Raw genomic sequence first — 27,360 nt, 5'->3', positions numbered from 1 at the left:
GCAGCACTAGTTGGTGGGTTTAAACATAAAAGTTGATGACCACCTTTGTCATCATATCCTTTGTATAGTCATCAATAAAATTGTTTGAAACATAAATGAGACAAGTTCATGGCTGGTTTGGTATGTGAGGTTTCCATCCCCGAGGACTGTTATTGGAAACATGAGCATCATCTTAGTTCCTCTACAAGGATTCTCAACCCAGTCCTCAGACATACCAAGTCATTCTGGCTTTCAAGATATCCAAAATAATTATGTATGAGAAATTTGCATGCACTGCTTCCATTGTATGCAAATTTATCTCTTGCATATTCATTGTGGGTATCTTGAAAATCTGATTGGCTGGGTGCACCCCTCAAAGACTTTGTTGATAAACCTTGCTCTACCCCTGTCCCACTTCTAAAATACAAATATGTCACCCAAATTTGGGCACAGATCCAAGATGAATGAGTAAACCAAGTTTGGGACCCACTGAACTAAGTTTTCCATATCTGGCTGCACATTGCTTGTTACCACATTTCTAAATTCAGTATTTCTTCTAAACTTTCAGTAATATGATCGTCAACATGACACAAGAGCACGCATGCTTACTAAATCTCGATGAATGAATCCATTTCTTTCCAGGTACTCCATTCCCTCACACACATCTTGGCACATGCTCAGGAGCAGTCTCTTCCTAAGTCTCCCTTTTCTTTGTTGAAGGTAATCAAGTAGGCAGCCCTTCACCATGAATTCTGTCACTATGTAGAGGGGCTTATTCTTGATGCACACTCCATAGAGTTGGACTAACTTAGGATGGGATAATTTCCTGTCAAGGAATAGACAGACAATTAGTTCTCTGAAACAGTGGTCAGTCTACTTATGCTTGCTGATTTCTCCAAGTAAAGTCTACTTGTATAGGCGTTCCTGACTTGAGTGTGATCACTATATTTCTTTATATCATGCTTCTTAAGAAATAGATTTAACACACGTGGGGAATCTCAGAATGCCACCTGTATACTGGATCATAGTATAATACAATGTGGCAGCACTCGTCACTGGCTCACCCAATTGTGTGAATCTAACTTGCTTAGTGTAACAGCGACATTGAACAAACAAGCTAAGTGTTTGATACTGAGGGGAATGAAAAAATCATTGAATATATAATTAATTTAAAATGATGAGATGAATAAGTAATGAAATGGAGTGATGAATTCAAAACCTTGATGACAGGATTGAATATGAAGTCGATAGGAATGAAGATTTAGTAGTATTAGAAATTATTAGATAATTTATAAAATATTTATAAAATAATTAAAAAAGAAGAAAAAGAAAGAAAAAAATAGTTCTAATAGAAGGAAGATAGAGCAAGTTAGCTTCACACGATTGGGTGAGCCAGTGACGAGATTCCCCACTTGTGTTAAATCTATTTCTTAAGAAGCATGATATAAAGAAATATAGTGATTAAAGTATACGTGTCCGTATAAGTAATATTTTTGAGTGCATAAGGGGATTAAGTGTGATCAGACAGGGTTACACAGCGGTGGTAATGAAACTTGTTTCAGGCAGCATCTGTTGCCATATTTTATTATTATGTAGGTGCTTTTGTAACCCGCCCTGTTTAAGGTGAGCTAAAATATTTTAAATAAATAAATGCTAATGTTAATGCTGTATTATATACCGCTATATCTCTTACTAGATTCAAAGCAGTTTACAAATTAAGGGCTCCTTTTACTAAACATCAGTAGAGGTTTCTAATGCAGGCTGGAGAGTTAAATGCCCTGACACTCAAAGAAATTCTATGAGCTTTGGAGCATTTAACTCACCAGCCCACAATGGAAACCTCTACCAACATTTAGGCACTTAATTTATGCTGGGTTTTCGATCCTGGAGTACCCCCTTGCCAGTCAGGTTTTCAGAATATCCACATTGAATTTGCATAACCTGATTTGCATACACTGCCTCAAGTTTCAAGTTCAAGTTTCAAGTTTCAAGTTTAATATTTATTTGATTAATCGCTTTGTCTATATTCAAAGTGATTTACACATGAATTAAAATTACAAAATAAAAGAAATTTTAAAATAGTTAAAGACTAACAAGACACAGACAATAACTACACAAACTGGAAACGAAGGGAAAGGTAGGGGAAGAAGTTACAATGTATTTAAGCAGAGTGGGAAACCAAAAATGGAAATCACATAAGGATGGGATAAAAGAATAATTGAATAAATTTTGTGGGGAGAAGAAACAATTAGTTCCAAGACTTGTTGAATATTAATTAAAAGAAACCAATAGTGTTAGATTACAAAAGCGTCGTTAAATAAGAAAGTTTTCAGTTTATTTTTGAATTTATCTAAATTGATTTCTTCTCGTAGATAAATGGGGAGAGAATTCCAGGTTTGGGGAGCTGTGACTGAAAAGATATACTGACGGCGCGTATTTATTATTTTTAGCGAGGGGATCATTAGTAGATGCTGTTGGTCTGATCTTAAAGTTCTATTGGAGGAATAAGGGATTAATAATTTATGAATAAAAGCCGGAGTTTTAAATAGAAGAGATTTAAATGTGAGTAAACAAAGTTTGTATATTATTCTGTGGGCCACTGGAAGCCAATGGGCTTCCTTAAGAAGAGGAGTTATATGATCGAACTTGTTAGCTTTTGAAATAAGTCTGATGGCTGTGTTTTGTATAATCTGAAGACGTTTGATTTCTTTTTGTGCTATACCCTTAAACAAATGTAACTTTCAGCACTATTTATTAGGTAACTTAGAATGAAGCCCACGTTAATATTATAGTCAACTGAGAGTGTTTTTCTCACAGCATTAATCCTTCATTCACACGTGTAGTTAATCATTCACTGTTCCTCAGCGGGCCACCATGCGCTCAAACAATCTCATTGAGCATGGCTTTACGTCCCCCCTCCTCATCGGAACCAGCGTGTTTTACTCTTATTTTAAATTTATTTAAAGTTTATAATTAAAGTTTCAATACTTAAAGTACTTAGCTTTGTGTTAGATGTTAAACCGGGGAGTTCTAGTATGTACCACCGACATGTTTCGCCCGTGTAAATTGCTGGGCTTTATCAAGGTTCATGCTCCCTCATTTTACTTTCACCACCATAGCGTCCAAAACGGATTCCGTTTTGGACGCTATGGTGGTGAAAGTAAAATGAGGGAGCATGAACCTTGATAAAGCCCAGCAATTTACACGGGCGAAACATGTCGGTGGTACATACTAGAACTCCCCGGTTTAACATCTAACACAAAGCTAAGTACTTTAAGTATTGAAACTTTAATTATAAACTTTAAATAAATTTAAAATAAGAGTAAAACACGCTGGTTCCGATGAGGAGGGGGGACGTAAAGCCATGCTCAATGAGATTGTTTGAGCGCATGGTGGCCCGCTGAGGAACAGTGAATGATTAACTACACGTGTGAATGAAGGATTAATGCTGTGAGAAAAACACTCTCAGTTGACTATAATACCCTTAAACAAAGCATTACAATAATCTAATTTTGAAATAACAAGAGAATGGATGAGGATTTTCAAAGAGTCAATACTCTCATTATATGCACATGTCTTCCATGCATATTCATTGTGGATATCTTGAAAACCTGACTGGCAAAGGAGTACTCCAGGACCAAGTTGAGAAACACTGATCTAGGAAATATGTCCAATCATAACAAGGGCAATTTTATTCAAATAATTTTTACTGAGCTGTACAAAATATCCAGATAGAGCATAACTGATTCTCACATGTTACAGCTCAGATTATAAAAAATACACAGCAACAAGGGCAATTTTATAAATGGAATGCAAAATTTCCAATCACAAAATTACATGCTATCCTGAGATGTGCATGTAATGAAATTGTTTAACGAGCCAATCAGCACCAATAAATGGGCACTATCAATGGCGTTAATTGGTAACAATTTGAATTTGCACTCACTCTTGCTAAGCGCTATTCTTTAAAGATTCATGTACAAATCTGCAAAAGTTAGAGGAATGGTCTAATGCCTGGCAACTAAAATTCAATGCAAAGAAATGCAGAGTAATGCATTTGGGGATTAATAATAGGAAGGAACCGTATATGCTGGGAAGAGAGAAGTTGATATGCAAGGACGGGGAGAGGGACCTTGGGGTGATAGTGTCCGAAGATCTAAAGGCGAAAAAACAGTGTGACAAGGCAGTGGCTGCTGCCAGAAGGATGCTGGGCTGTATAAAGAGAGGCGTAGTCAGTAGAAGGAAGAAGGTGTTGATGCCCCTGTACAGGTCATTGGTGAGGCCCCACTTGGAGTATTGTGTTCAGTTTTGGAGACTGTATCTGGCGAAAGACGTAAGAAGAGTTGAGGCGGTCCAGAGGAGGGCGACGAAAATGATAGGAGGCTTGCGCCAGAAGACGTATGAGGAGAGACTGGAAGCCCTGAATATGTATACCCTAGAGGAAAGGAGAGACAGGGGAGATATGATTCAGACGTTCAAATACTTGAAGGGTATTAATGTAGAACAAAATCTTTTCCAGAGAAAGGAAAATGGTAAAACCAGAGGACATAATTTGAGGTTGAGGGGTGGTAGATTCAGGGGCAATGTTAGGAAATTCTACTTTACAGAGAGGGTAGTGGATGCCTGGAATGCGCTCCCGAGAGAGGTGGTGGAGAGTAAAACTGTGACTGAGTTCAAAGAAGCGTGGGATGAACACAGAAGATTTAGAATCAGAAAATAATATTAAATATTGAACTAGGCCAGTTACTGGGCAGACTTGTACGGTCTGTGTCTGTGTATGGCCGTTTGGTGGAGGATGCGCAGGGGAGGGCTTCAATGGCTGGGAGGGTGTAGATGGGCTGGAGTAAGTCTTAACAGAGATTTCGGCAGTTGGAACCCAAGCACAGTACCGGGTAAAGCTTTGGATTCGTGCCCAGAAATAGCTTAGAAGAAAAAATAAAAAAATAAAAAATTTTTAAATTGAATCAGGTTGGGCAGGCTGGATGGACCATTCGGGTCTTTAACTGCCGTCATCTACTATGTTACTAAATCTTATAGTGTGCAACTCAAAAGGGGGCATAGCCATAGGAAGGGCATGGGGTGGGTCAGGGGCATTTACTAACGATGTGTGCAATACTACTCAATATCAGGGATTTGCACCTACATTACCCACCGGGATTTGCACCAGGTTTCAGCTGGTGTAAATCATCATGCCTAAAGCTTGGCATGGGTATCAGCTCAAAACGATATTCTATAAATAGCACCAACTCGGAGCACAGTTTATAGAATAGCATGCCACACAATTTTTTGTGGTTCTTTTTTTTTTGTATGTTATTTACTGAATCTTGTCCATTGTGTATTGGACTTCTGCATAGCCCCTTCAGGATCTCCAATATTTCCAGAGGCAAAAGGCAGTAAATTCACTGCAGAGAAACCATTACATTACATTAGTGACTTCTATTCCGCTCGTACCTTGCAGTTCTAGGCGGATTATAAAGAAGCTAAATGGACATTTCCAAGAAAATTACAGTTTAGGTGTTAGGATTACAATGAAGCTAACTGCACATTTCCAGAAGATTTGCAAGTTAGGTAGTGGAATACATGGTTGATACTTAGGAGAGAAAAAATTACAAGAGGGGGTGAGACTATTACAAGGGAGGAGAAGGACAAGGGGAAGAGTTAGGATAACTGGATAAATTTTTTGAATAGCAGAGTTTTGATTCCTTTTCAAAATGATTTGAAGTCGCTTGTTGTTGTCAGTAAGTTGGAGATGGGGTGGTCAAGTTTCACTGCCTGCGTCGCTAGTAGGTTGTCATACATCTTCTTGTACCGAGTACCTTTGAAAGGAGGGTAAGTAAATGGGGTTTGAGTTCTTCTTTGCCTAGTAGTAAGATTTTGAATTAGGCAGTTGTTTAGGTAAATGGGAGCAGTGCCATTTATAGCTTTGAATAATAGACAGTATAGTTTGAATTGAATTCGTGCTTGTATTGATAACCAGTGTGAGTCCAGGTATGCAGCGGTGATGTGGTCATATTTACTCAGCGAGTAGATTAATCTGAGAGCTATGTTTTGTACATTTGTATGTTTTGTAGATTAATCTGAGAGCTAGTTGTTTTATCATGAATGCAGGGCATGGTAGATAGAGGATATTGCAATAGTCCACTAGACTTAGGACTAGGGATTGGACTATGAGCCTATATTGCTCTATGTCGAACAATATAGACTCCCATTTTCCCACAAACCGCCAGAATGGACCTATTTCCTTCTGTCACTGCAGGGCAATGCTGTCTACCTGGGATATAATTAGGCCCCAGAGTCATGCAGTGATAAAAGCACATCTTATTATAAATATTCAGCTGATAATTTGATTGGGATGATAGAATGGATTAGTCTGATAGTGGGTTTTATGTTGGATTAGGGTTTTTGATAATTTAGCTGGTCTTTTTTACTATTTGAACTTGTATTAATTTAGGGGGATCGTTTCTAAAGTGTTTTAAGGCAATAACATGTAATTGCCCCTTAAAATGCGTCAAACCTCAATAATGTGTTATATTACTTTAACACACATTAGTTTAAATTACCATGAGCTACCTAATAATTAGATGCAAAGCATGCAAAATATTTCATAACAGTCTTGTATGACAGCCTGACTCTGTGAAACTACTACTAGAAGCTGCTGCAGTCATTTGAACCCAGTACCAGCATGGACAGGAGCAACTGGGGATTGCTTCTGCTTGTTCTATACTAGGCTATTCCTCCACTAGGGATATCTTATGGTAAGCCCAAGGAAGCCTATGGGAGAGTTGGGGAGTCTTTGAGGGAGGAGTTTCAGGTCTTTCTCAGGAGGTAAGGCATGGCAGAAAAGTGCTTGAGGCTGCTGGGACGGCCAGCCCATACCCACCCATGATTACACCTCTTCTATGTAGCAAAAGGTTGCATACGTATTTAAATGCTGTCACTGACATCTTCAATGTGATGCCACTCTGTTTTTGGTATTTTTATATGTATGTAGATTTCTAAATTAACAAGGATTTCTTCAGGAGTGGCTTACCTATTTTATAAAAGGCTCAACATTCACCAAGCCTTTTATAAAATATTAGCATGTATTTAACGCATTTACCTTCTAGACAACTTATATGCAATTACCCTCAAAAGTTGCTATTTTTCATTGCTTGAGAAGTTCTTTATATTGATAATAAGATCTACTTACATCATCACTTTCGCTTCTTCAGTGAAATCATCCTCAGACATTGCACCCTCATTAATTGCTTTGATTGCTACTTTGACAAGTGTCCTCCATGTGCCCAAATGGACTACTCCAAACTGGCCATTTCCAATCTCCTTCATAAAAGTCAGTTCAGATGGTTGTATTTCCCACTTCTCTGTAAAAGAAATGTACCCAACCTGGTCAACATTGCACGACACATCATTACTGCTAATTTAGTATAAATTATTCGCCATTACACAATGAAAAAGTTTTCCTAAATACTTCTGGTTTTTATGAATTAAGAAAGAATATCAATAAAGCCACCAATTTGCTGGAAAGCTTAGGAATATCCAAGTCGGATTAGATTCTGTAAATGGCACCCAGATTTGGGCGCCGACAAAAATGAGCGCTAGTCTATAAACAGTGCTCTGAGTTGGTCGCTGTTTATAGAATAGAACGTAGCATAAAGATCCATGCCCAAGTTTGGGCATGAGAATTTACAGTAGCTCAAACTTGGTGCTGAAAAAATACGACCACATTACCTCAGCTTTCCAAGACTCACACTGGCTCCCAGTACAAGCACAAATACAACATAAATTCTACTGTACCCTATTCAAAGCACTAAATGGAAATGGACCAAGCTATCTGAACAACCGCCTAATCTGGAAAAACACATCCAGACCAAGGAGAACTCAAGCACACTTTACCCACCCCCCAATCAAAGGCATGCAAAGCAAGAAAATATATGACGGTCTACTAGCCACCAGAGCAGCAAAAATAGATCACCACCTCTTAAATCTGCTGACCACGACGCCCAGCTACAAAACATTCAGAAAAGAACTGAAAACCATACTATTCAAGAAATTTGTCAAATGATCCAACCAAACCGTATCGACCATTCCCAAATCCTGACGCATGCTATAGCTATCAACCTTGTAATCTCCCTGGGAATGCCCAGGCTAATTTCTTGTTGTGAACCGCCTAGAACTGAAAAGTATTGACGGGACAGAAGACATCAATGTAATTTAATGTAAATTAGACGCAGATCCCCAAATTATAATAGTGTGCGCATCTTAGTGAATACCCTGACCCTCCCACAGCCACGCCCCCTTTTCAGTTACACGCTAAAAGATTTGTGTGCGCGTCTGTATACAATAGCATGCAGCAAGATGTGTGCATAAATCCAAATTGTCATCAACTCCAATAATTGATTGTTAGCACCTAATTTGTACTAATTATCTCATTACTCAATTAAATTGTGCATGCACCCAAATTTGTATGCACAATTTTGAGCATCATATATTCTGAGTTTCTGGGAGAACGGGATAGAAATCAAAATAAATAAATAAAATATAGAAGCCAGGTGGCAGAGCATAATTTTATAACAGGACAGCTAGTACAGTTCCCTCTAAGCTGAATGAAGTCCTTCAAGTACATTGCTGCCAGTGGTGGGTGGTGTTTCAATATTGTATTTTCAATGGCTAGAGTCATTATATAAAATTCAGCAAAATTTCAAAAATACAAAAACTTATGGTGAACCGCACAAAACATCAAAGAAGATGATTAAACAGTTCTTTAAATATTCATGAATATCCACACCAATGTTGTAATAATTTACTCTCCTCTTTTACTAAGCTGCGGTAGAAGTACCTATCACGGCCTGGAGCGCCAAATGCTCCGATGCTCACAGAATTTCTATGAGCATCAGAGCAGTGTTGGAACATTTAGCACCCCAGGCCTTGGTAGAAACCTATACTGCGGCTTAGTAAAAGAGGGCCTTAGTTATTACAACAGTGTTTAATGCCCAAAAACTTGAAAATCAAATCACTTATCTGTATGCCAGAAATCACCAACTTGTGCAACAGATCTTCACAATGTCCATTAAAAATTACCTCACTGGAAAGCAGGAACATACATTTATATCCGCTTTGAGGGAAATTCAAAAGGCCTGCCTAATTTTGTTTTACAAAAAATATATTATACCACACCACTTAACCAGAAAAGTGTATTTAATTCCAGAGGCCTCAGAGTTGGAGCCTACGCACAGCTGTACAATCACAGACTGGGAAGATCAGTGTAGTATTGCTCCTACTTGCTCCAATCATTGGCCAAGGGACCTGGCACTCACACTCAGTTATAACTTAATCTTTTTAAATATTTTTTTGAACTTTTTTAAATATTAACTTTTATATATAAATTCATTACTTCCTCCTCTTAAAATCTACACCAGTGTCTTTAAATGTACAATTTCTTTTAGTATTATGCACTTATACGGTCTATTGAAAAAAATGACAAAAAAAAGCCACTTATCTTGGGCAATATGGCCCTGATTCTGTATAGGACGCCCGGGAGAGGTGTCCTATTCAGAATCGGGCCTACACTAAACCCCGATTCTGTAACCGGTGTCCATGTTACAGATGCTGATTAGAGAATCGGGTTAGATTAGACACGGCCCGCTACACATATCGCAGCAAGGGATCTCTCTGCCACTATATGTATAGCGGGCCGTGGCCGCCTGTCCGATTGCCGGCAGGAGGGTGCCCAAACCCTCCTGCCAGAAGGTGCCCCCCCGACGCTACCGACCGCCCCCCCCCCAACACTACCGATCGCTGGCAGGAGGGTGCCCAAACCCTCCTGCCAGAAGATGCCCCCTCGACACTACCGACCGCCCCTCCCCGACACTACCGATCTCTGGCAGGAGGGTGCCCAAACCCTCCTGCCAGAAGATGCTCCCCCCCCCCCGACACTACCGATCGCTGGCAGGAGGGTGCCCAATCCCTCCTGCCCGAAGACGCACCCCCTCCGCACCCTCCCCCCCCGCGCTAACAGCCCCCAAACCTCCACCCCACCAAACTAACCTTTTCTTTTGGCCAGACGGGTCTTGCCCGTCCAGCCGGCAGGCCCGCCTCGTCGAAATGAGGCGGGCCTGCCCCTTCCCGGCCCATCCCGCCGAAGCCTAAGGCCTGATTGGCCCAGGCTCTAGAAGCCTGGACCAATCAGGCCTAAGGCATAGCGGGTCCGCCCATCCCCACTAAGTCTAAGGCCTGATTGGCCCAGGTGCCTAGAGCAACGGAAACGTAGGCCTTGAAAACCCATTCTCTAAACAGCGCCGTCATGTGATTGATCCGTGATCAGCGGTCGCTTTTAAGGTGGTCGTTGACAACAGCACCGTTTATAGAATCCAGGCCTATGTGCTTTCTACATCAGAGGGTGTGACATGGGCATGTGGTATAAGGCATTTGACAGTTAACGTATTGCACCTACCACATGCTAATCCCTCAGAGTCTATATATGACGGCCAGAAAAGGGCACCAATATTTGGGTGCCGATCCAAGATGTGTGGCCAATTAGTGCCAAGAATGGGGTGCTAATTGGCACCAATTTGGAATTGGGTGCACATTTTTCTACATACTATTCTATAACAATGAGCATCTTCTAAACCCCATAACACACAACCCCAAAAGGGGGAATGGCCATGGGAGGTTCATGGACAGGTTAGGGCATTCCTAAACTAAACTAAAACTTAGTTTTATAGACCGGGTCAGAAACCAAATGGAGCTCGACCCGGTTAACAGTAAATGGTAACATAATATAGAGGAACAAAAGCAGGAAATCTAAATGAAAAGAAATTTGCAAAATGCTTGGCAAACAAGATTTTGCATGCAATGTTATAGATTACAAAAAATGTGTGCCCAAATTGGCGCCGGGAATTACAACTGGTTTTAGCAAGCTGAAGTCCTGAGGCATACATTGGCACTCAAAGGTGAGTGCCCATTATAGAACAGCACTGGGCACCGATTTTATTCAGTGCTGATATTTGAATGTCATTAATAGAATTTACCCCTAAATGACTAACATAGAGATAACCACACACACACTTTCTGCCTCCTATATACTGTAGGAGATTCTAACCGGGAGCAGGTACCCCATGCATTCATGTGAATGTTAATGCACAACCTGCAATAGAAAATAATGGGAATACTCCCAATATGTGTAACAATAGATTTGCAATTACTGTGCTGTAAAGTCCTGTGCTAAACTGAGGTAACAGCAATGTTATCATGAGGTAGTAAAAGGGCCCCTTTTATGCATCCATGCCCTTGGATAATTTAATAAGCACCCTTTCCTGTTATTTGCTGAATACATATTAACCAAAGCATAGGTGTGTTTTTAAACATTCTGTACATTGCAATTATAGTTGATTAACAGCTTTCACTGGAATTTGTTTCTAATCTCCAAATGTGGAAAAATCCAGCTCCGAGTGCCAGTGCTGGTCTGATATTAGCTTTTATATTCTTGATGAGGTGTATCAAACTTTACCATAACTGAATCCTGCCATTTTAGGTAAACAGTGTCCCAAGGGGCTAACTGGATATCGGAGGCGGGTAATGAGCCCTGCGAAAGCAAAGTAGTTATGAGTTAATTGGATAAAGGCATATGAAACTAAATCTACATCAGGGGTGGGCAACTCCGGTCCTTGAGGGCCAGAATCCAGTTGAGTTTTCAGGATTTCCCCAATGAATATGCATTGAAAGCAGTGCATGCAAATAGATCTCTTGCATATTCATTGGGGAAATTCTGAAAACCCGACTGGATTCCGGCCCTCGAGGACCGGAGTTGCCCACCCTTGGTCTTGATACTGTTAGTTCATTTCTTAATTTGCATTTTAACATTTTCTATGCTTACGAATACACATACTCAGGCAAAATATTGCTACTTAATGAAGTTGGTACTGGGGTTGAACCTCTCCCTTGACTTATCTTCTTTATTTTCCTCTTTTCCTGTTCCTCTCTCTATATATACTTCTAGTTACTCCCACGTCATCCTCCATATACAGTATGCCCTTTCCTCAGTTAATAAAAATCCTTCTTGGTTGAAGGATGTTAAAAGATCTCAAGCCTGAGGCGGAGGGGGGAGGAGCCTTTTGTTAGGTTTTGTTCAACTTTGTTAAGATTATATTTGATTTAGTTACTTTTATTTTGGTTCCATTCTGATACATGTTTGGGTGTTTGCTTTTTTTAGTTTTATTCATCTTCATTTATTATTTAAATTCAATTCAGCCAAGAACTTCTTGGATGTTGTTTTTCAAGAAAACTACCTTTGGCTGTTTGTTTTATAAGTTCCAAAATTTTCAATAAAGATTGAATAATTTTATATATATATATCTCTATATATATATAGATATATCTATATATCTATATATCTATATCTATATCTATATCTATATATATATATATATATATATACATATATATATATATATATATATATATATATATAAAATTATTCAATCTTTATTGAAAATTTTGGAACTTTCTGGCCGCAAAAGCTCTCCTATCAGGTCCATGCTTCCATCTAATTAGGTGTCTTCCCAGTAACTTTGCACATACTGCCTGCAGCTGTGATCCAGAGATGGCATGCTCCAGTGGTTATCACAATGCAGTGGGGCTCGCCCTCTTTTTCACCACATGAGTTCTCTTACTGCTGCTACAGAACTGACTGGCTAGGTGTGTCCCAAGGACTGGATCAAGAATACCTGTTCTAGGCAAGTTGCAGAAAAATTCTTCAAATGGCTATACGAGTAGCCGGACCAACTTCATCCACTCAATATGATAATGCACCGGCTAGATATTACATTTATAAAAGGATAAATATGTGAAAAATATTTTGATACTCAATCCTCAGAGGGAAGATGTTCCCGTTGGCTCAAGTGAATAAAATTCCCTGAACCCACTCTTCACGGGATCTCATAGGATCAAAATATATCATCGTATGCAAGATATTTATTAAATTTTAAATAATTCGAATAATAAATGTGAACTTGTACTTAACTTATAAAGTTCTCTTTTTTTTTTTATCTCATTATATTAAAATATAATGGAGGCGCTCCTATTTTAATATAATGAGATAAAAAAAAAAAAAAAAAGGAGAACTTTATAAGCTAAGTACAAGTTCACATTTATTATTCGAATTATTTAAAATTTAATAAATATCTTGCATACGATGATATATTTTGATCCTATGAGATCCCGTGAAGAGTGGGTTCAGGGAATTTTATTCACTTGAGCCAACGGGAACATCTTCCCTCTGAGGATTGAGTATCAAAATATTTTTCACATATTCATCCTTTTATAAATGTGGGGATGTAATATCTAGCCGGTGCATTATCATACTAGGCAAGTTGCATGCATCATTTACAGAAAAGTGCTGAGTGCTCATCTAACACTTATGTATGCAAGTGTACACTTACCTCCATAAGTACTAGTATTCTACACATTTAAGTGCACAAACAGCACTTAAATTTAGGCACCAAGTTATAGAATGAGAGGGATAATGTTCAAGGGCACCCTCTACCCTTGTGTACATTTAATTCCTAATCTGGCCAACATTACAATAATTGTGACATCCATATGAAGGAAACTCGGGCTACACATTTATATCATAGTATCACCATGCTGCACTCAGCATTACACCTGTAGATATCCATTTGTAGGTTACCTGCTGCATTGTGCTGATGGTACTGGATTAGCTCAGGAACCGACTTAAAAAGGTGTTTTTCTGCCAAGTAATACAGTCCGATGTTATTTCTCTTGATACGGTAGTGTCTAACATCTCCACCGTTATTGCTACAATAATGCAAAGAAGTTCATTTTATTTATTCACAATTCAAATTGTCCATTAAAATGCCAGTTAGTAAAATATTCAGGCCCTATTTTACTAAAATGTAACGCAGGGAATTATTAGCATCATGAGAGTCAGCTCACATGAATTCCCATGTTGATTGGTTAACATGGAATTAAGCAGGGGATGGGTGTGGACTTTGCTTTAGAGGCAATGTCTGCTAAGTTGCCATGCATTAACTGTTAACATAGCAGATAGCACACAACTGTTAATGCCATATCAGTGGATGATATCAACTGCATTTGCATTAAATTCAATTCAGCTAATGTGCTGTAAGGAGCAATTCTACAACTGAACATCTCCATTTGGGCCCTCAAACTGCATGGCAAATGACACTTCTATAATGGCATTTAGGCTCCGTTATAGAATACTAGCACTGCATAACCCAGTATTTGCAAGTCTAACATTCAGGTGCCTGCAGTTAAACCAGCCATTGAGCTGGTGTAAGTGCAGATGCCTAAATGCAACAGGAACACACATAACAATCTGTAAATTACCTATGTACATGGAAGTCCCATCTGTCAAACCTATGCTCCTCCCCAGCCCTAGATTAACCATTAAGCATAATAAGCATGTGCTTAGGGCACAACAGAGATTTTTCTCGTTAACTCTTTCACTGCTATCTGCCACACTCACTATCCAAAATGAATTTCAGTGTTTTTTTTAATAATTATAAATATATACAGTATGATGTTTTGTTTCATACAATAATACTGTAGAATCCCACTTAACTGGCACTCAACCAGCCGGCAAACTCAAGTAACCGGCAAAAAAACACCCCGGGTAAAAAACCAATCATCTTCCATGCTCCTGACCCACAACCCTCCCTCCCTCCAAACCCTCAAATAGCAGCAGCAGCCGGCCCGACAACCCCACCCCCTCCTCCCAGTCCCTGAAGCAGTAGCGGCAGCCAACCTGACAACCCCCCGCCCCCCCCCTTGCACGGGTAGAGCTGGTATCTCTTACCTGCACTCTCCCAAAGCATCAGCAGCAGCCGGTCAGCAGAGGCTGTGCTGTAAACAGGCCGTTTGCAGCCAGCCTTGGCAGGGCCTTTCCTATGTCACGTCACTTCCGACACAAACAGCCTGTTTACAGTGCTGCCTCTGCTGACCGGCTGCTGCTAGCCCTGCTCCTCCATTTGTACACTTTCCTTGTAAAAACACACTATGCAAGTTAAGTGGGCATTTACAGAATAGTATTTAGATGCCCTGCTAGCACTTTCCTGGGTATGTGCACACTTAGGCATGCAAGTGCTAGTATTTCAAACATTTAATGGAACCTCCTTCTCTGGTGAATGGCCAGGTATGTTAGGTAGATTGTGAGCTCACTGGGACAGATAGGGAAGAATGCTTGAGCACCTAAATGTAAAAATCACTTAGATAATCTCCATTGATATGCAGTATATACAGTCATGTGAAAAAATTATGATACCCCATGAAATAGTCAGGCCTAAAGCCAACAGTGCCCCCTCATACTGCTGAAAAGAATAAAAAAAAAGAAAGAAAGAAGAAATGTTCACATATCGATGTCAAATCTTTTTTTTTTATTTATCTCTGGAAAAGAAAGTGATGTAATTGCAGGTAAACAACAAAAATTTTCCTCAATTTACTCATGAAACATAAAATATCCACAAAAATGTATATTCTAACTGTGGAATAAATTAGGACACCCTATATCCCAATAGCTAGTTTTATCCCTTTGGCTGAAATAACTGTAGTGAGATGCTTCTTGTAGCCATCTACCAGTCTCGACATTGGTCTGAGGAAAGTTTGGCCCACTCCTCAATGCAGAATTCTTTCAGCTGTGAGATGTTTAAGGGATTTCTTGCATGTATAGCCCATTTCAAATCACCCCACATCATCTCAATGGATTAAGATCAAGGCTTTGACTCGGCCACTCCAGGACTTTCCATTTCTTAGTTTTCAGCCAGTCCTTGGTGGATTTACTGGTATGTTTTGCGTCATTATTGTGTTGCAGGGTCCAGTTCCGCTTCAGCTTTCATTTTCTTTCAGATGGTCTCACATATTCTTCAAGCACCCTCTGATACACGGTAGACTTCAAGGTGGATTCTATGATGGTGAGCTGGCCAGGTCCTGCTGCAGCAAAGCATCCCCAAACCATGACACTTCCACCTCCATGCTTCACAATTGGTATGAGGTTCTTTTTCTGGAATGCAGTATTTGGTGTACGCCAAACATGTCCTCTTTTCTGGTGTCCAAATAATTCTATTTTAAGACTCATCTGTCCATAGAACACTATTCCAGAAGTCCTGGTGTTTGTCCATGTTCTCTCTGGAAGACTTCAGTCTGACTTTGATGTTTCTCTTAGAGAGCAAAGGTTTCCTCCTTGCACACCTCCCATGCAAGTTAAATTTGTACAGTATCTTTCTGATTGTAGATGCATCCCGTGATGACATTTTAGGTTTTGGGAGACTTCTTTTAGTATCTTGCGGTCTGCTCGGGGGGGGGGGGGGGGGGCAACTTGCTTGGACAGCCAGACCTGGGCATGTTCGCAGTTGTTTGGAAAGTCCTCCACTTGTACACTATTTTCCGGACCATGGAATGGCTAATGTCAAATTATTTTAAGATTTTTTTAAACCCCTTACCAGACTTGTAAACTGTTACAATCTTCTGTGTGAAGGCCTCAGATAGCTCATATCTCTGATTATACCATATGAATATAGGATTACTCTCTTGAGACCAGCTTTCCATTATAGTCAGTTTTTCTCTATTTATCTAAAAAGCTTTACTGACTTCCAGAATTGGGTACACGTTCCCTGTTTGAGCTGGAAATGAAATTATTCTATAACCTACATGCACAATGTTGCATGCTAAGCATGGAAATATATGCACAAGATTAAACAATTAGGGGGTAACCTTCTCATGGGAATGCACAACTCTGGTCATATTAGTCTTCTTTTACATAAAAACATAGAAACATGATGGCAGATAAAGGCCAAATGGCCATCCAGTCTGCCCATCCGCATTAACCATTATTTCTTCCTCTCTCTAAGAGATCCCATGTGCCTATGCCATGCTTTCTTGAATTCAGACACAGTCTCTTTCTCCACCACTTCTTTCGGGAGACTATTCTACGCATCTACCACCCTTTCTGTAAAAAAAGTATTTCCTTAGATTACTCCTGAGCCTATCACCTCTTTTCATTCAATGCCCTCTCATTCCAGAGCTTCCTTTCAAATGAGAGACTCAACTCATGCACGTTTATGCCACATAGGTATTTAATCATCTCTATCATGTCTCCCCTCTCTCACCATTCCTCTAAAGTATACATAATGAGATCTTTAAATCTGTTCCCATAAGCCTTATGACGAAGACCATGCACCATTTTAGTGGCTTTCCTCTGGACCAGTGGTTCCCAAACCTGTCCTGGAGGACCCCCAGGCCAGTCGAGTTTTCAGGATAACCCTAATGAATATGCATGAGAGCGATCTGCATATAATGGAGGTGCCAGGCATGCAAATCTGCTCCATGCATATTAATTAGGGCTATCCTGAAAACCCGACTGGCCTGGGGGTCCTCCAGGACAGGTTTGGGAACCACTGCTCTGGACTATCCTTTTTATATCATTTAGAAGTTGTGGTCTCCAGAATTGTACACAATATTCTATATGAGGTCTCACCAGAGTCTTATACAGGGGCATCAATACCTCCTTTTTCCTACTGACCATACCTCTTCCTATGCACCCTAGGATTGTTCTAGCTTTCGCCGTCACCTTTTCAATCTGTTTGGCCACCTTAAGATCATCGCATACAATCACACCCAAATCCCGCTCGTGCACATAAGTTCTTCACCCCTAAACTGTACCGTTCTTTCAGGTTTTTGTAGCTCAAATGTATGACCTTGGATTTCTTAGCATTAAATTTTAGCTGCCAAATTTCAGACCATTCTTCAATCCGAGGTGTCTACTCTATTGCAGATTTTGGTATCATCCTCAAAGATGCAAATATTACCTGACAGCCCTTCAGCAATATCGCTTATAAAAATGTTAAAGAGAATAGGCTCAAGAACAGAACCTTGAGGCACACCACTGCTAACATCCCTTTCCTCAAAGCAAACTCCATTGAACACTACCCTCTGTCCTCTTCCACTTAACCAGTTCTTGACCCAACCAGTCACTTTGGGGCTCATCCCAAGAGTACTCAGTTTATTTATTAGATGTTTGAGAGGAACACTGTCAGAGGCTTTGCTAAAATTTAAATACACTACATCTAGTGCACTCCCTCTACCCAATTCTCTGGTCACCCAGTCAAAGAAATTGATCAGACTGGTCTGCCGAGACCTACTTCTAGTGAATCTACGTTGCCTTGGGTCCTGTAATCCACCGGATTTCAGACATGTCACCATTTCTCAGTTTTAAAAGCATTTCCATTAATTTGCCAGACTTACTGGCCTGTAATTCCCTACTTCTTCCTTACTTCCACTTTTGTGGCGAGGGATCACATCCACCCTTCTCCAGTCCTCCGGTATTATTCTCGACTCTAGAGAAGCATTGAAAAGGCCAGTCAGTGGAGCCACAAGCACCCTCGGATATACACCATCCAGCCCCATTGCTTTGTCTATGGTTAATTTAGCTAGCTCCTCACAAACACAACCCTCTGAAAATCAGTCAGGGTCTACCACTCCAGCATCCCTAATTGCATTTGTCTTCTGCAGTCCCGCTCCCGGATCTTCAGCTGTGAACACAGAACACAAATATTTGTTAAGCAATCCAGCCTTTTATTAGCTTCTACATATTCCTCCCCTTCACTTTTGAGTCTCACAATGCCACTTTTGTACTTCTTCCTATCACTGATATGTCTAAAAAAAATGTCATATCTCCCCGTTTTACCTTGTCAGCTATTTTTCGTCCATTTGTATCTTTGCTTTCCTGACTTCTCGACCAGCCTCTTGACTAAATATTTTTGCCTGTCTTCCTCTTTCTGTGATCTTTTGTAGTTAATGAAAGGTAACATCTTATTCCTTACCTTCTCAGCTACTGCTTTTGAGAACCAAAGTGACCACCTTTCCTCTCACTTTTACCTACTTGCCTCACAAAAAAGTCACACTTACAACAACTCCTTTCAGTTTTGCCCACTGCATTTCTATTCCTTCCAGACGTTCCCATCCAGACATCAGTTCCTCAACGTAATCCCTCATCTGAACAAAGATTTTTTAAAGTTTAGAACCTTTACTTTTGAATGAACCCTCTCTATACCCATCTTAATATTAAACCATATCAAGCAGTGATCATTGGATGCCAGATGATCACCCACTGTAACATCAGAAACACTTTCCACGTTGTAAGCACTAAGTCCAGTATGACCCCATCTCGTGTAGGTTCTATTTCTAACTGCTGGAACAGTTCTCCTTGTAGAGAATCCATGATCTCCCTACTTCTAGAAGACCCTGCAATAGGGATACCCCAATCAACATCCAGCATGTTAAAATCACCTATTAGTAAAACTTCCCCTTTTTTAGATATATTCTGAATGTCTACTATTAAATCTTTGGCCACTTTTCCGTCTGTGAAGGAGGCCTGTATATCACACCAATGTAAATATATTTACCATTCTCTCTTTCCAAATTAATCCTCAATGCCATCATTGTCATATCAATTATAGAATTAAAATTCCAAACCTTGACTTTAGTTACAGAGTCTGTCTTATTGCTTGTTTTAGGTATTTATCTAATGCACTTCTATGAGATCACATCAAATAGTCTTACCAAGTCTTCTACCTGTGACACAGGATTTAACTGGAACAGTGTCTCTCAAACTGTGTGCCATGGCGGTGTGCCCCAAAGAGATTCCAGGTGTACCACAAAAGATTCCCGAATTTTACTTTATTTTTTAAAATTCCCTTCATAAATATACACTAAAATATATGACATGCATGTAGTGTACACACGAGTCTGTCAATGTTATGAGTGTCTGTGTTTATAAAGATACAACCATCCAGACAAGCATCATTCTTTGACATGATTAATCCTTGAAAACTAACAGCAAGCCATTTTATTTTTATTTTTTTATACAGTAATTATCCTAACTTGAGCAGCAAAGCAATCAAGGCTTTGTTACTGTTTGGATCTTCATATTTTTGCTAACTTGGATTTTCAGCTCTGACAGAAATTAAATCGAAAAAAGAGAACGACTGTAGATGGTGGATGAGGAAATATGTGTTTGCTTGGCTACTATTGAGCTGCATTTTGAATTAATTTACACTCAAACCCAAGCACATCCCTCACATTAATTTCTTGTTGGATTTGCAATTTTATAATTTCGATTATAATGTGCGACAAAAAACATTTGCTCCATTTAGTGTGACAGAGCTAAAAAAGTTTGAGAGCTACACTGTATTTAGTTATGCTGACACCCTTAATTTTTGATATCTCTTACCCCTTTCTTTGAGGTTTAATGGTACCTTCAAATCTGAACTAAAGGACACAGCTTTCCCAACAGATCTATGGGTCTTCAGATCCTTTTCTCTGCTCCCTCTCTCATCTGCATCTTAATTCCTCTCAAGTAATCTACCATTAGCACTGTTCAGAGCATTTGTTCTAGCAAAAAAAAAAAAAGAGGCCAGTACTTACATATCAAGCTATTCTTCAGGATGGGATACTGAGGGAGGAGCTGGGAGGTAACACAAGTATAGGAAGTAAATCAGGTAATGAGTATAAACTAACCTGGTCGTGCATGTGCAAGACTGGAGGGCTAGGACTTCGATAGGAAGGCAGGACTTAAATGGGAAACCAAGGTGGCAAGGGAGCCCCTTCTGATGATTCAGACAGGTCTTGACCTGTTTTGGGCCGCTGCGGGAGCGGACTGCTGGGCGGGATGGACCTGTGGTCTGACCCGGCGGAGGCACTTCTTATGTTCTTAATATTTGTGGACCATAAGTCATGTATATCAAGCACTGGAAAAGGTGCCGTACTCATTACCCGAGTACCCCCTCAAAAAAAAACCTTGCAATTGGCACAGATAAGTTAGAAATTATCGTCAGTTTCGGAAACATCTGAAGACTTTGTAAAATTTGCTAAATTTGTACTTTGACACTTAAGAGTTGGTACTCCAGTTTTTGCTGTTATACTGTGATGTCCAACAGCATTGGTTTCCAAACCTGGTCCTGGAGGCACCCCAGCCAGTCAGACTTTCAGGATATCCACAATGAGTATTCACGAGAGAGATTTGCAGGATGTAGTGGAGGCAGTGCATATTTATTATGCTACCTGGAAAACCTGACTGGGAAAGGGGAAAGGGAATGGGAACATAAGAATTGCCGCTGCTAGGTCAGACCAGTGGTCCATCATGCCCAACAGTCTGCTCACGTGGCTGCCCTCTGGACAAAGAACAGTGCCCTGAGAATAGCCCTATGAGCATACACTCTTGTTCAGCAGGAACTTGTCTAACTTTGTGGTTACATATTCAAAGCGGTACTTATTTTGAACCCGGGATCACATGGAGCAGCGCTGAGATTCAATCCCACAACCTCAGGGTGCTGAGGCAGCAGCTCTACTACTAGGCTGGAGTGCCTCCAGGTTCAGGTTTGGGACTCACTGTCTTAGAGGATGCTCTGGTTCTTCTTTTGTTACCCCATTGATCTATTATGCGGGCTAGAAGACCCAGATGTAATGTAATCTATTCCTTTTTTAATTTTGGGGGGGGGGGGTCTTTTTTTCAGCTTTTTCACTATTGCTTCTTCTGTCTTGTTGCAATTATTTTTAAAATAATACATATTGTAACCTTGACTAAATAATATTCTGCATTGCATTTCATCTACGCTTTCTATCAATACTTTCAATAACTCCTTTCAAATAATGTATTGCAAATCTCATTGCTGTATAGTAAAAGGTGGTATAATAAGAAATGTAACTAAACTACTAACAAAAAAGAGTCACTGAAGGCTTCTATCTCATAGAAGACTTTCTCTCCACCCCACAGCTGCAAGGGCGTGTTTGTCACCTGGACATGATGTCTGGCAAGAGGGAAATGAAGGTTTAATAATATAAGCAGTTATTTGACATCACACAGTACTCATTATTGATTGTATGTACACTTCTCCCTCTGTATTCGTGGTTTTTAATTTGCTGCTCCTCCCCCAAATGACGTCAGCTTGCATAAAGAAATCGCTGATTCCAGGCACTTTTACCACCGTGTTTTGCCTCTCCTTCAGGAACAGGCCAGGTCTCCCACCATGTTATTCGCGATTTCACCATATTCACAATGGTTTTTAATAGAAAACAGCGAACAACATATGAAAAAGTTATTCACAGTTTTTCTGTATTCCCTATCACAGCAAATACAGAGGGAAATGTGTATAGACACATGTTATCAACAGCCACTTACAGTCCATCCTGTGAATACACAGATACAGTGTGGGCTCCTTTTTGGCTGGAATCTCTGACAATAAAAGCACCTTCTTTGCACTGCAAAGAAATTCATTCAGCATTAGAGAATTCTGCTTTTCATTAAAACTGAGCACATCTTTCTTTTGTAATTTAGTTTGGTATGTCATTCCCAAAGTAGATATTAGGGCTTGTGGTTCTGGAAATTTCATTCTGCCTAGCCTTCCCGCCATTGTGAATCTAAAGCAGGATTTCTTATAAGTGATCTCCTTGCAGAATATACTTATACCAGAAAAACACAACTGTTCTCACAACACATGATGGCTGAGTTGGAAGGTAGCAAGTTAAACCCAATTAACATCCATATAAGAAGACTCCAACATGTTATTACAAATAAGTAAACATTGCAATTACTGTAGATTACTGCATTGATTGAGGATCAGTGCATGCTTGATGTGTCTTTCTGCAGGTATTTCAGCTGATTGAATGATGAAGAGTACCACTGCTTGCAGTAGCACAGGAAAACAAATTATAGTGAGCCAGAATAACATTCAAAATCCTACATGGGATTATTTTCTCCATTGATTACTCTCTTGTTTAACTCCCAACAGCCTTTATCTTCTAGGTGAATTCACAAATTTAAATTAGCCTTCCCTTCTATTAGGGGAATTAAAGCTTTAGGTAGGATTTGTCAATCTTTGGTCTTTTCCTTTGTAAAAATTTGGAATGAACTTCCTACAGAAATTAGAATCCTTCCTGCTCTGATAATCTTTCGGAAAACTTAAAGACTTATTTATTTCAGAAATTTTTAAGTGACAAATAAGGGATTGTAAGTGATGTCCTCCTTGCCTAATAAGTTTGTTCTTCTAGTCCTATTAGTTAACTCTTTTGGAAACAGAATCAAGCCCCATAGTTGGGATGATTTGGTATACAAGACTAAGGATTGGATTGGCTTCTGAGTCCACAATGGAGATCTCTGACCCAGGATGAGGGGGAACAATAGCTTATTCAAAATGACCATTTGGGTTAAATGTTCTATTCTGAGCTAGGAAATGAGAGTGGGGAGACTTCAGTGGGACTGAAGGGAATGGATATATGGTCCTAGGCAGCACACAAAGCTTGCAAACATAAGAAAACATGCAAACATAAGTTATATAGTTGGGATAAAAAACAATAGGACGACTCAACAATTGTTCTTTTCAAAAATGTAGGAAATTACTATAGAGATTAACAAAATGGAAAGAAAACTAAGACACTGGACTTTAGGAAGAAACAACAAATTTTCTGAAATCTAGTTGGGACTCTTGAAAAGTTGCCCTATAATATAGGCAGCATGCTCCCAAATAAACTTCAAACAATGGACCACCAGCACTATGGGACAACTGATGAGCAAGGTGCAACATGTGATAAAAAGCAGGAATAGGCTGAAGTGGGCTTTGACTATACAACTCCAGCAGTGGGAAAATGAGGCCAATGCCAGACAGACTTCTTCAGTCTGTGTCCCATACATGGCAAGACCTAATAGGATGGGCCGGAGTGGGTTTAGACAGCAACTCCAGCAGCTGAGATATGGGGTCAAAACGGGGCAGAATTTTTTACGGTCTGAGTCCTGAAAATGGCAAGAACAGATCAGGAGCATGTATAGATATTTTATACCACGTTCATATCATATGAATGTGGGTCAGTGGTGGAGGAGAAGGACATCATATAGTAGAACTTAGTGAGTAAAATGTTGCAGTAATACTATCGGACTGTTGGTTCAATAAAGCTTTGATAATGAATATGACTATTGGGCAGACTGGATGGACCATGCATTTGCCATCATTTACTATGTTACTCCCAAAATGGAAGAAGGTGCTGTTTAAGGCAGTTTACTGGCAAATAAGTTTTGATCAAGTACTCTACTTATGACAGAACTTTGATTGTAATCTATAAAGCAAATATGTAATGCGATACGGCAAGGAAAGGGAAATGTTCTTCACATTTGACATTAATTGTGCATCCCTTCCAATGCAAACAGAACAGTTGTTCCCCACAGATTCTCAATTACCTCTTGTCGCAGCAGCAGTTCAGCCTGATTTCTGCTTATATTTTTACAGTACCACCTACAAATGATCAAGGAAAAGTTCAGCTGGAACACTAGACTATTAAAAGTAATATATAGGTTTCAAAAGCATCAACATGGGCATGACAAAGGCTAATACTGTATTTCTGCTTTCTCACTTAGTTGGCCTCCTGGTTTCTTCTCTCAGTTTTGCATACCTAGCCACACAATTTTGTGAGCCCTTTTCATCATATAAAACAAGAAAATGCTTTATACATTTACTTTTTTATAGCTACCTATATAATATATATATGAAGCAAAGTTTCATATTTAAAAGTATGATATTCAATCAGGCAGTTTTATAGGATCATTCTGGGAGCAATGGTTTTCCAGCAATCATGAAGGGAGGGCCTGGGGACCAAAATGTTAAATTAAATTCTAGGAGCAGAAAAATACCTTCTGTACCTGAATATATGTCATTTCAATAGCCTTCAGGCTTGCAGAGTTGGCTTATACATGGGAACTGAAAAAAAAAAATCACATCAGAATATTTTTTTGTAGAATCTTCCACAGAATTTGGCCGATTCTTATGAATTTAGTGCATCGTGTCCTGAATGAAGTTAATATAAAATGTAAATATTTCCCACACCACCACAACACTACCTTGTGAAAATGAATTGTTGCTATGGGAAATGCGCAGAAGCAGACAATAGTTTGTAAACAGTCTCTGTATCAAAATGGTTTTCGCTGCAGAAGACTGAATTCTGATAAAGAACTTGGTACTGCTAAAAGGTTAAAGCAATCGACGATTGTTGAAAGAGTTCCCACAGAAAAGTTGAAACAAAAACAGCCTTGATGTGCTGCTATTTAATATCTAAGCAATGGGCACTGTGGATCGTAAGCCAGGCAGCAGATGACCGTGTTCAATTTGCACACAAAAGCACATTGACAATGTATGCGATCTTGTACTGAGCCAGGAGGACATGTTGCAAACACAGCAAACTCAACAAATAGCAAGAGAAGCAGGAATAAGCCAGACAACTGTGGTTAGGATAATTCATGATGATATGAAATTAAAGTGTTTTAAAAAGCATCATGCCCAAGAGTTAAATTTACACAACAAAGACACACACCTGAAACGGTGCAAGCAGCTTTTGACCAAGTATCTGGAGCACAGCGTCAACTTCATCTGGTTTACAGATGAAGAGATATTTACAGTAGCTCTGCCTATTAACACACAGCCTGATTGCCTGTACATGCCTTCAATAACTCTGAAGCTTGAGGTTAATGCTAAACGCCTACTAAGGACCCGCCCAACCTTCAGCCAATCAGTCATGCGCCCGGTCACAATTTCAAAATTCAGATTCATAGATCTGTTCTTCATCAATCCTGGGGTTAAGATCAATGGCGCATACTACTGGGATATCCTTCTGATGCAAAAGCTGTTGCCAGCGATCCATCGCATGTCAGGAGACTACTTTATCTTTGAACAGGACAATGCACATCGAGCAAAGAACACCGTAGAACTGCTACATTGGGAGACCCCCAGAATTCATTGGTCCAGACCTCTGGCCTATGAATTCACCAGACCTAAACCCAGTTGACTACTGGATCTATGGGCTGATACAGAAACGCATCTACCAGACAGCAATATCTGACATTGAAGACATTAAATAGTGCCTCATCTCTGCTTGGGTTGAACTGAAGCAGAGCATCACTGACAAGTCCATAGATCAGTCGAGGCCAAAGCTGAATGTGTGCCTTCATGCAAAGGAAGCATACTTCGAACATCTGTTTAATTGAAACATTACTTTTAGACTTTACATTTTTCTAACAGATACGCCATAAAACTTTTTGATGTGTTCTTATTCAGTTCACAATTCATTTTCACAAGGTAGTGTTGTGGTGTGGTGGGAAATATTTATAGTATAACATTTTACATAAACTTCATTCAGGACACGCCACACTAAATTTCATAAGAATTGACCAAGTTCTGTGGAAGATATGACAAAAAAACATTTTGGTATGGGTTTTTTTTTTAGTTCACGGTATCTATTTAGGTACATTAGGTATTTTGGGTTTTATTTGGAGAACTCACAATAAAAATAAAAGAAAGCTAAAGTGAGATTTGAATCTGGGTTCCTTGGTTTACAGTCCACTGTACTAACCACTAGGCTGCTCCTCAGACTTGCTTCCTGCTTTTTTAATAATGCTCATAAAACTTGCCATACAGTCTGGTATCCCTTTTCAGTTTCATGTTCAGGGGAGAGGGATGGGCACAGTAGTCACTGTGGGATTAAGGAAGTGTCGTGCCTTAGTCCCTCCAGTGGTCAATTGCTCAATCAGCGTATATAAGCATAGCCAGGATCTGAGCTAGGGGGTGCAAACAAGGAGGTCAGTGGGGCCTGATGCACTGCTCTGATGACATCATGTCATCTACTGGGTCCTGGACCTCATAGCAATTCACTTCCCCAACTGACTCAAAGAACCAACCCCTCCCCCCCAGGGATACAACATTGTGGCCCCCTCTCTTTCAAACCCCCTTCGACGGTTTACCTCCACTTGCTTTGCAGAAGTCACTAGGCAACAGAAGCGATTCTGTAGCCTATACTTTTTAATCTCTTTTTGGTCACTCTATTGACACTATCCCAGTCCAATGGATGCACCCATTACACTGATGATATCCAATTAGTATATCCTATTGATATACTAAATCAAACATTAAAAATATAAATCAAAACTTGGAAAAAGTCACCTCCTGACTATACAACAACTGTTTATCACTCAACCTAAATAAATCCAAAATACATCTACTTAGTAAAGATAATCACACTGTTCCAGTTAATCTTATCTATCTCATACACACTCCTGTGCCACTAGTTTTGTCCACTTGAGTTCTAGGCATAATTATTGACAAAAAAAACTATTTTCACTTACAAATTTCTTCAGTGATTATAAATGTTTCTACAAGTTGCATATGATATGCTTCATCTCTTCTTTTCTTGAATCATCATTACTCAACACACATACATTCGCTTATTATAACACACAGATTACTGTAATGCTCTTTACTCAGGTATCCATCAAAAAATATGTGTAGACTACAATTAATTCAAAATACAGCAATAAAA

General features: G+C 39.6%; 1 protein-coding gene across 1 annotated transcript in view; it reads right to left on the bottom strand.

Annotated features, from left to right (window-relative positions):
- The window catches only part of TXK (TXK tyrosine kinase), a 66,304-nt gene that overhangs the window by 18,120 nt on the left and 20,824 nt on the right, over positions 1-27,360 (bottom strand). The window contains exons 6-11 of the mRNA XM_033958995.1: positions 24,236-24,290; positions 22,187-22,266; positions 13,664-13,791; positions 11,486-11,560; positions 7,169-7,340; positions 589-805 (exon numbers count right to left, since the gene is read on the bottom strand). Coding sequence (XP_033814886.1) covers positions 589-805; positions 7,169-7,340; positions 11,486-11,560; positions 13,664-13,791; positions 22,187-22,266; positions 24,236-24,290 — 727 coding nt within the window. The remainder of the gene's footprint in view (positions 1-588; positions 806-7,168; positions 7,341-11,485; positions 11,561-13,663; positions 13,792-22,186; positions 22,267-24,235; positions 24,291-27,360) is intronic.

This window comes from Geotrypetes seraphini, chromosome 1 (assembly GCF_902459505.1).
Source record: "Geotrypetes seraphini chromosome 1, aGeoSer1.1, whole genome shotgun sequence".
NCBI lineage: Eukaryota > Metazoa > Chordata > Amphibia > Gymnophiona > Dermophiidae > Geotrypetes > Geotrypetes seraphini.
Note: the sequence above shows the minus strand (reverse complement) of the source record. Positions and strands in the feature narration are given on the sequence as shown.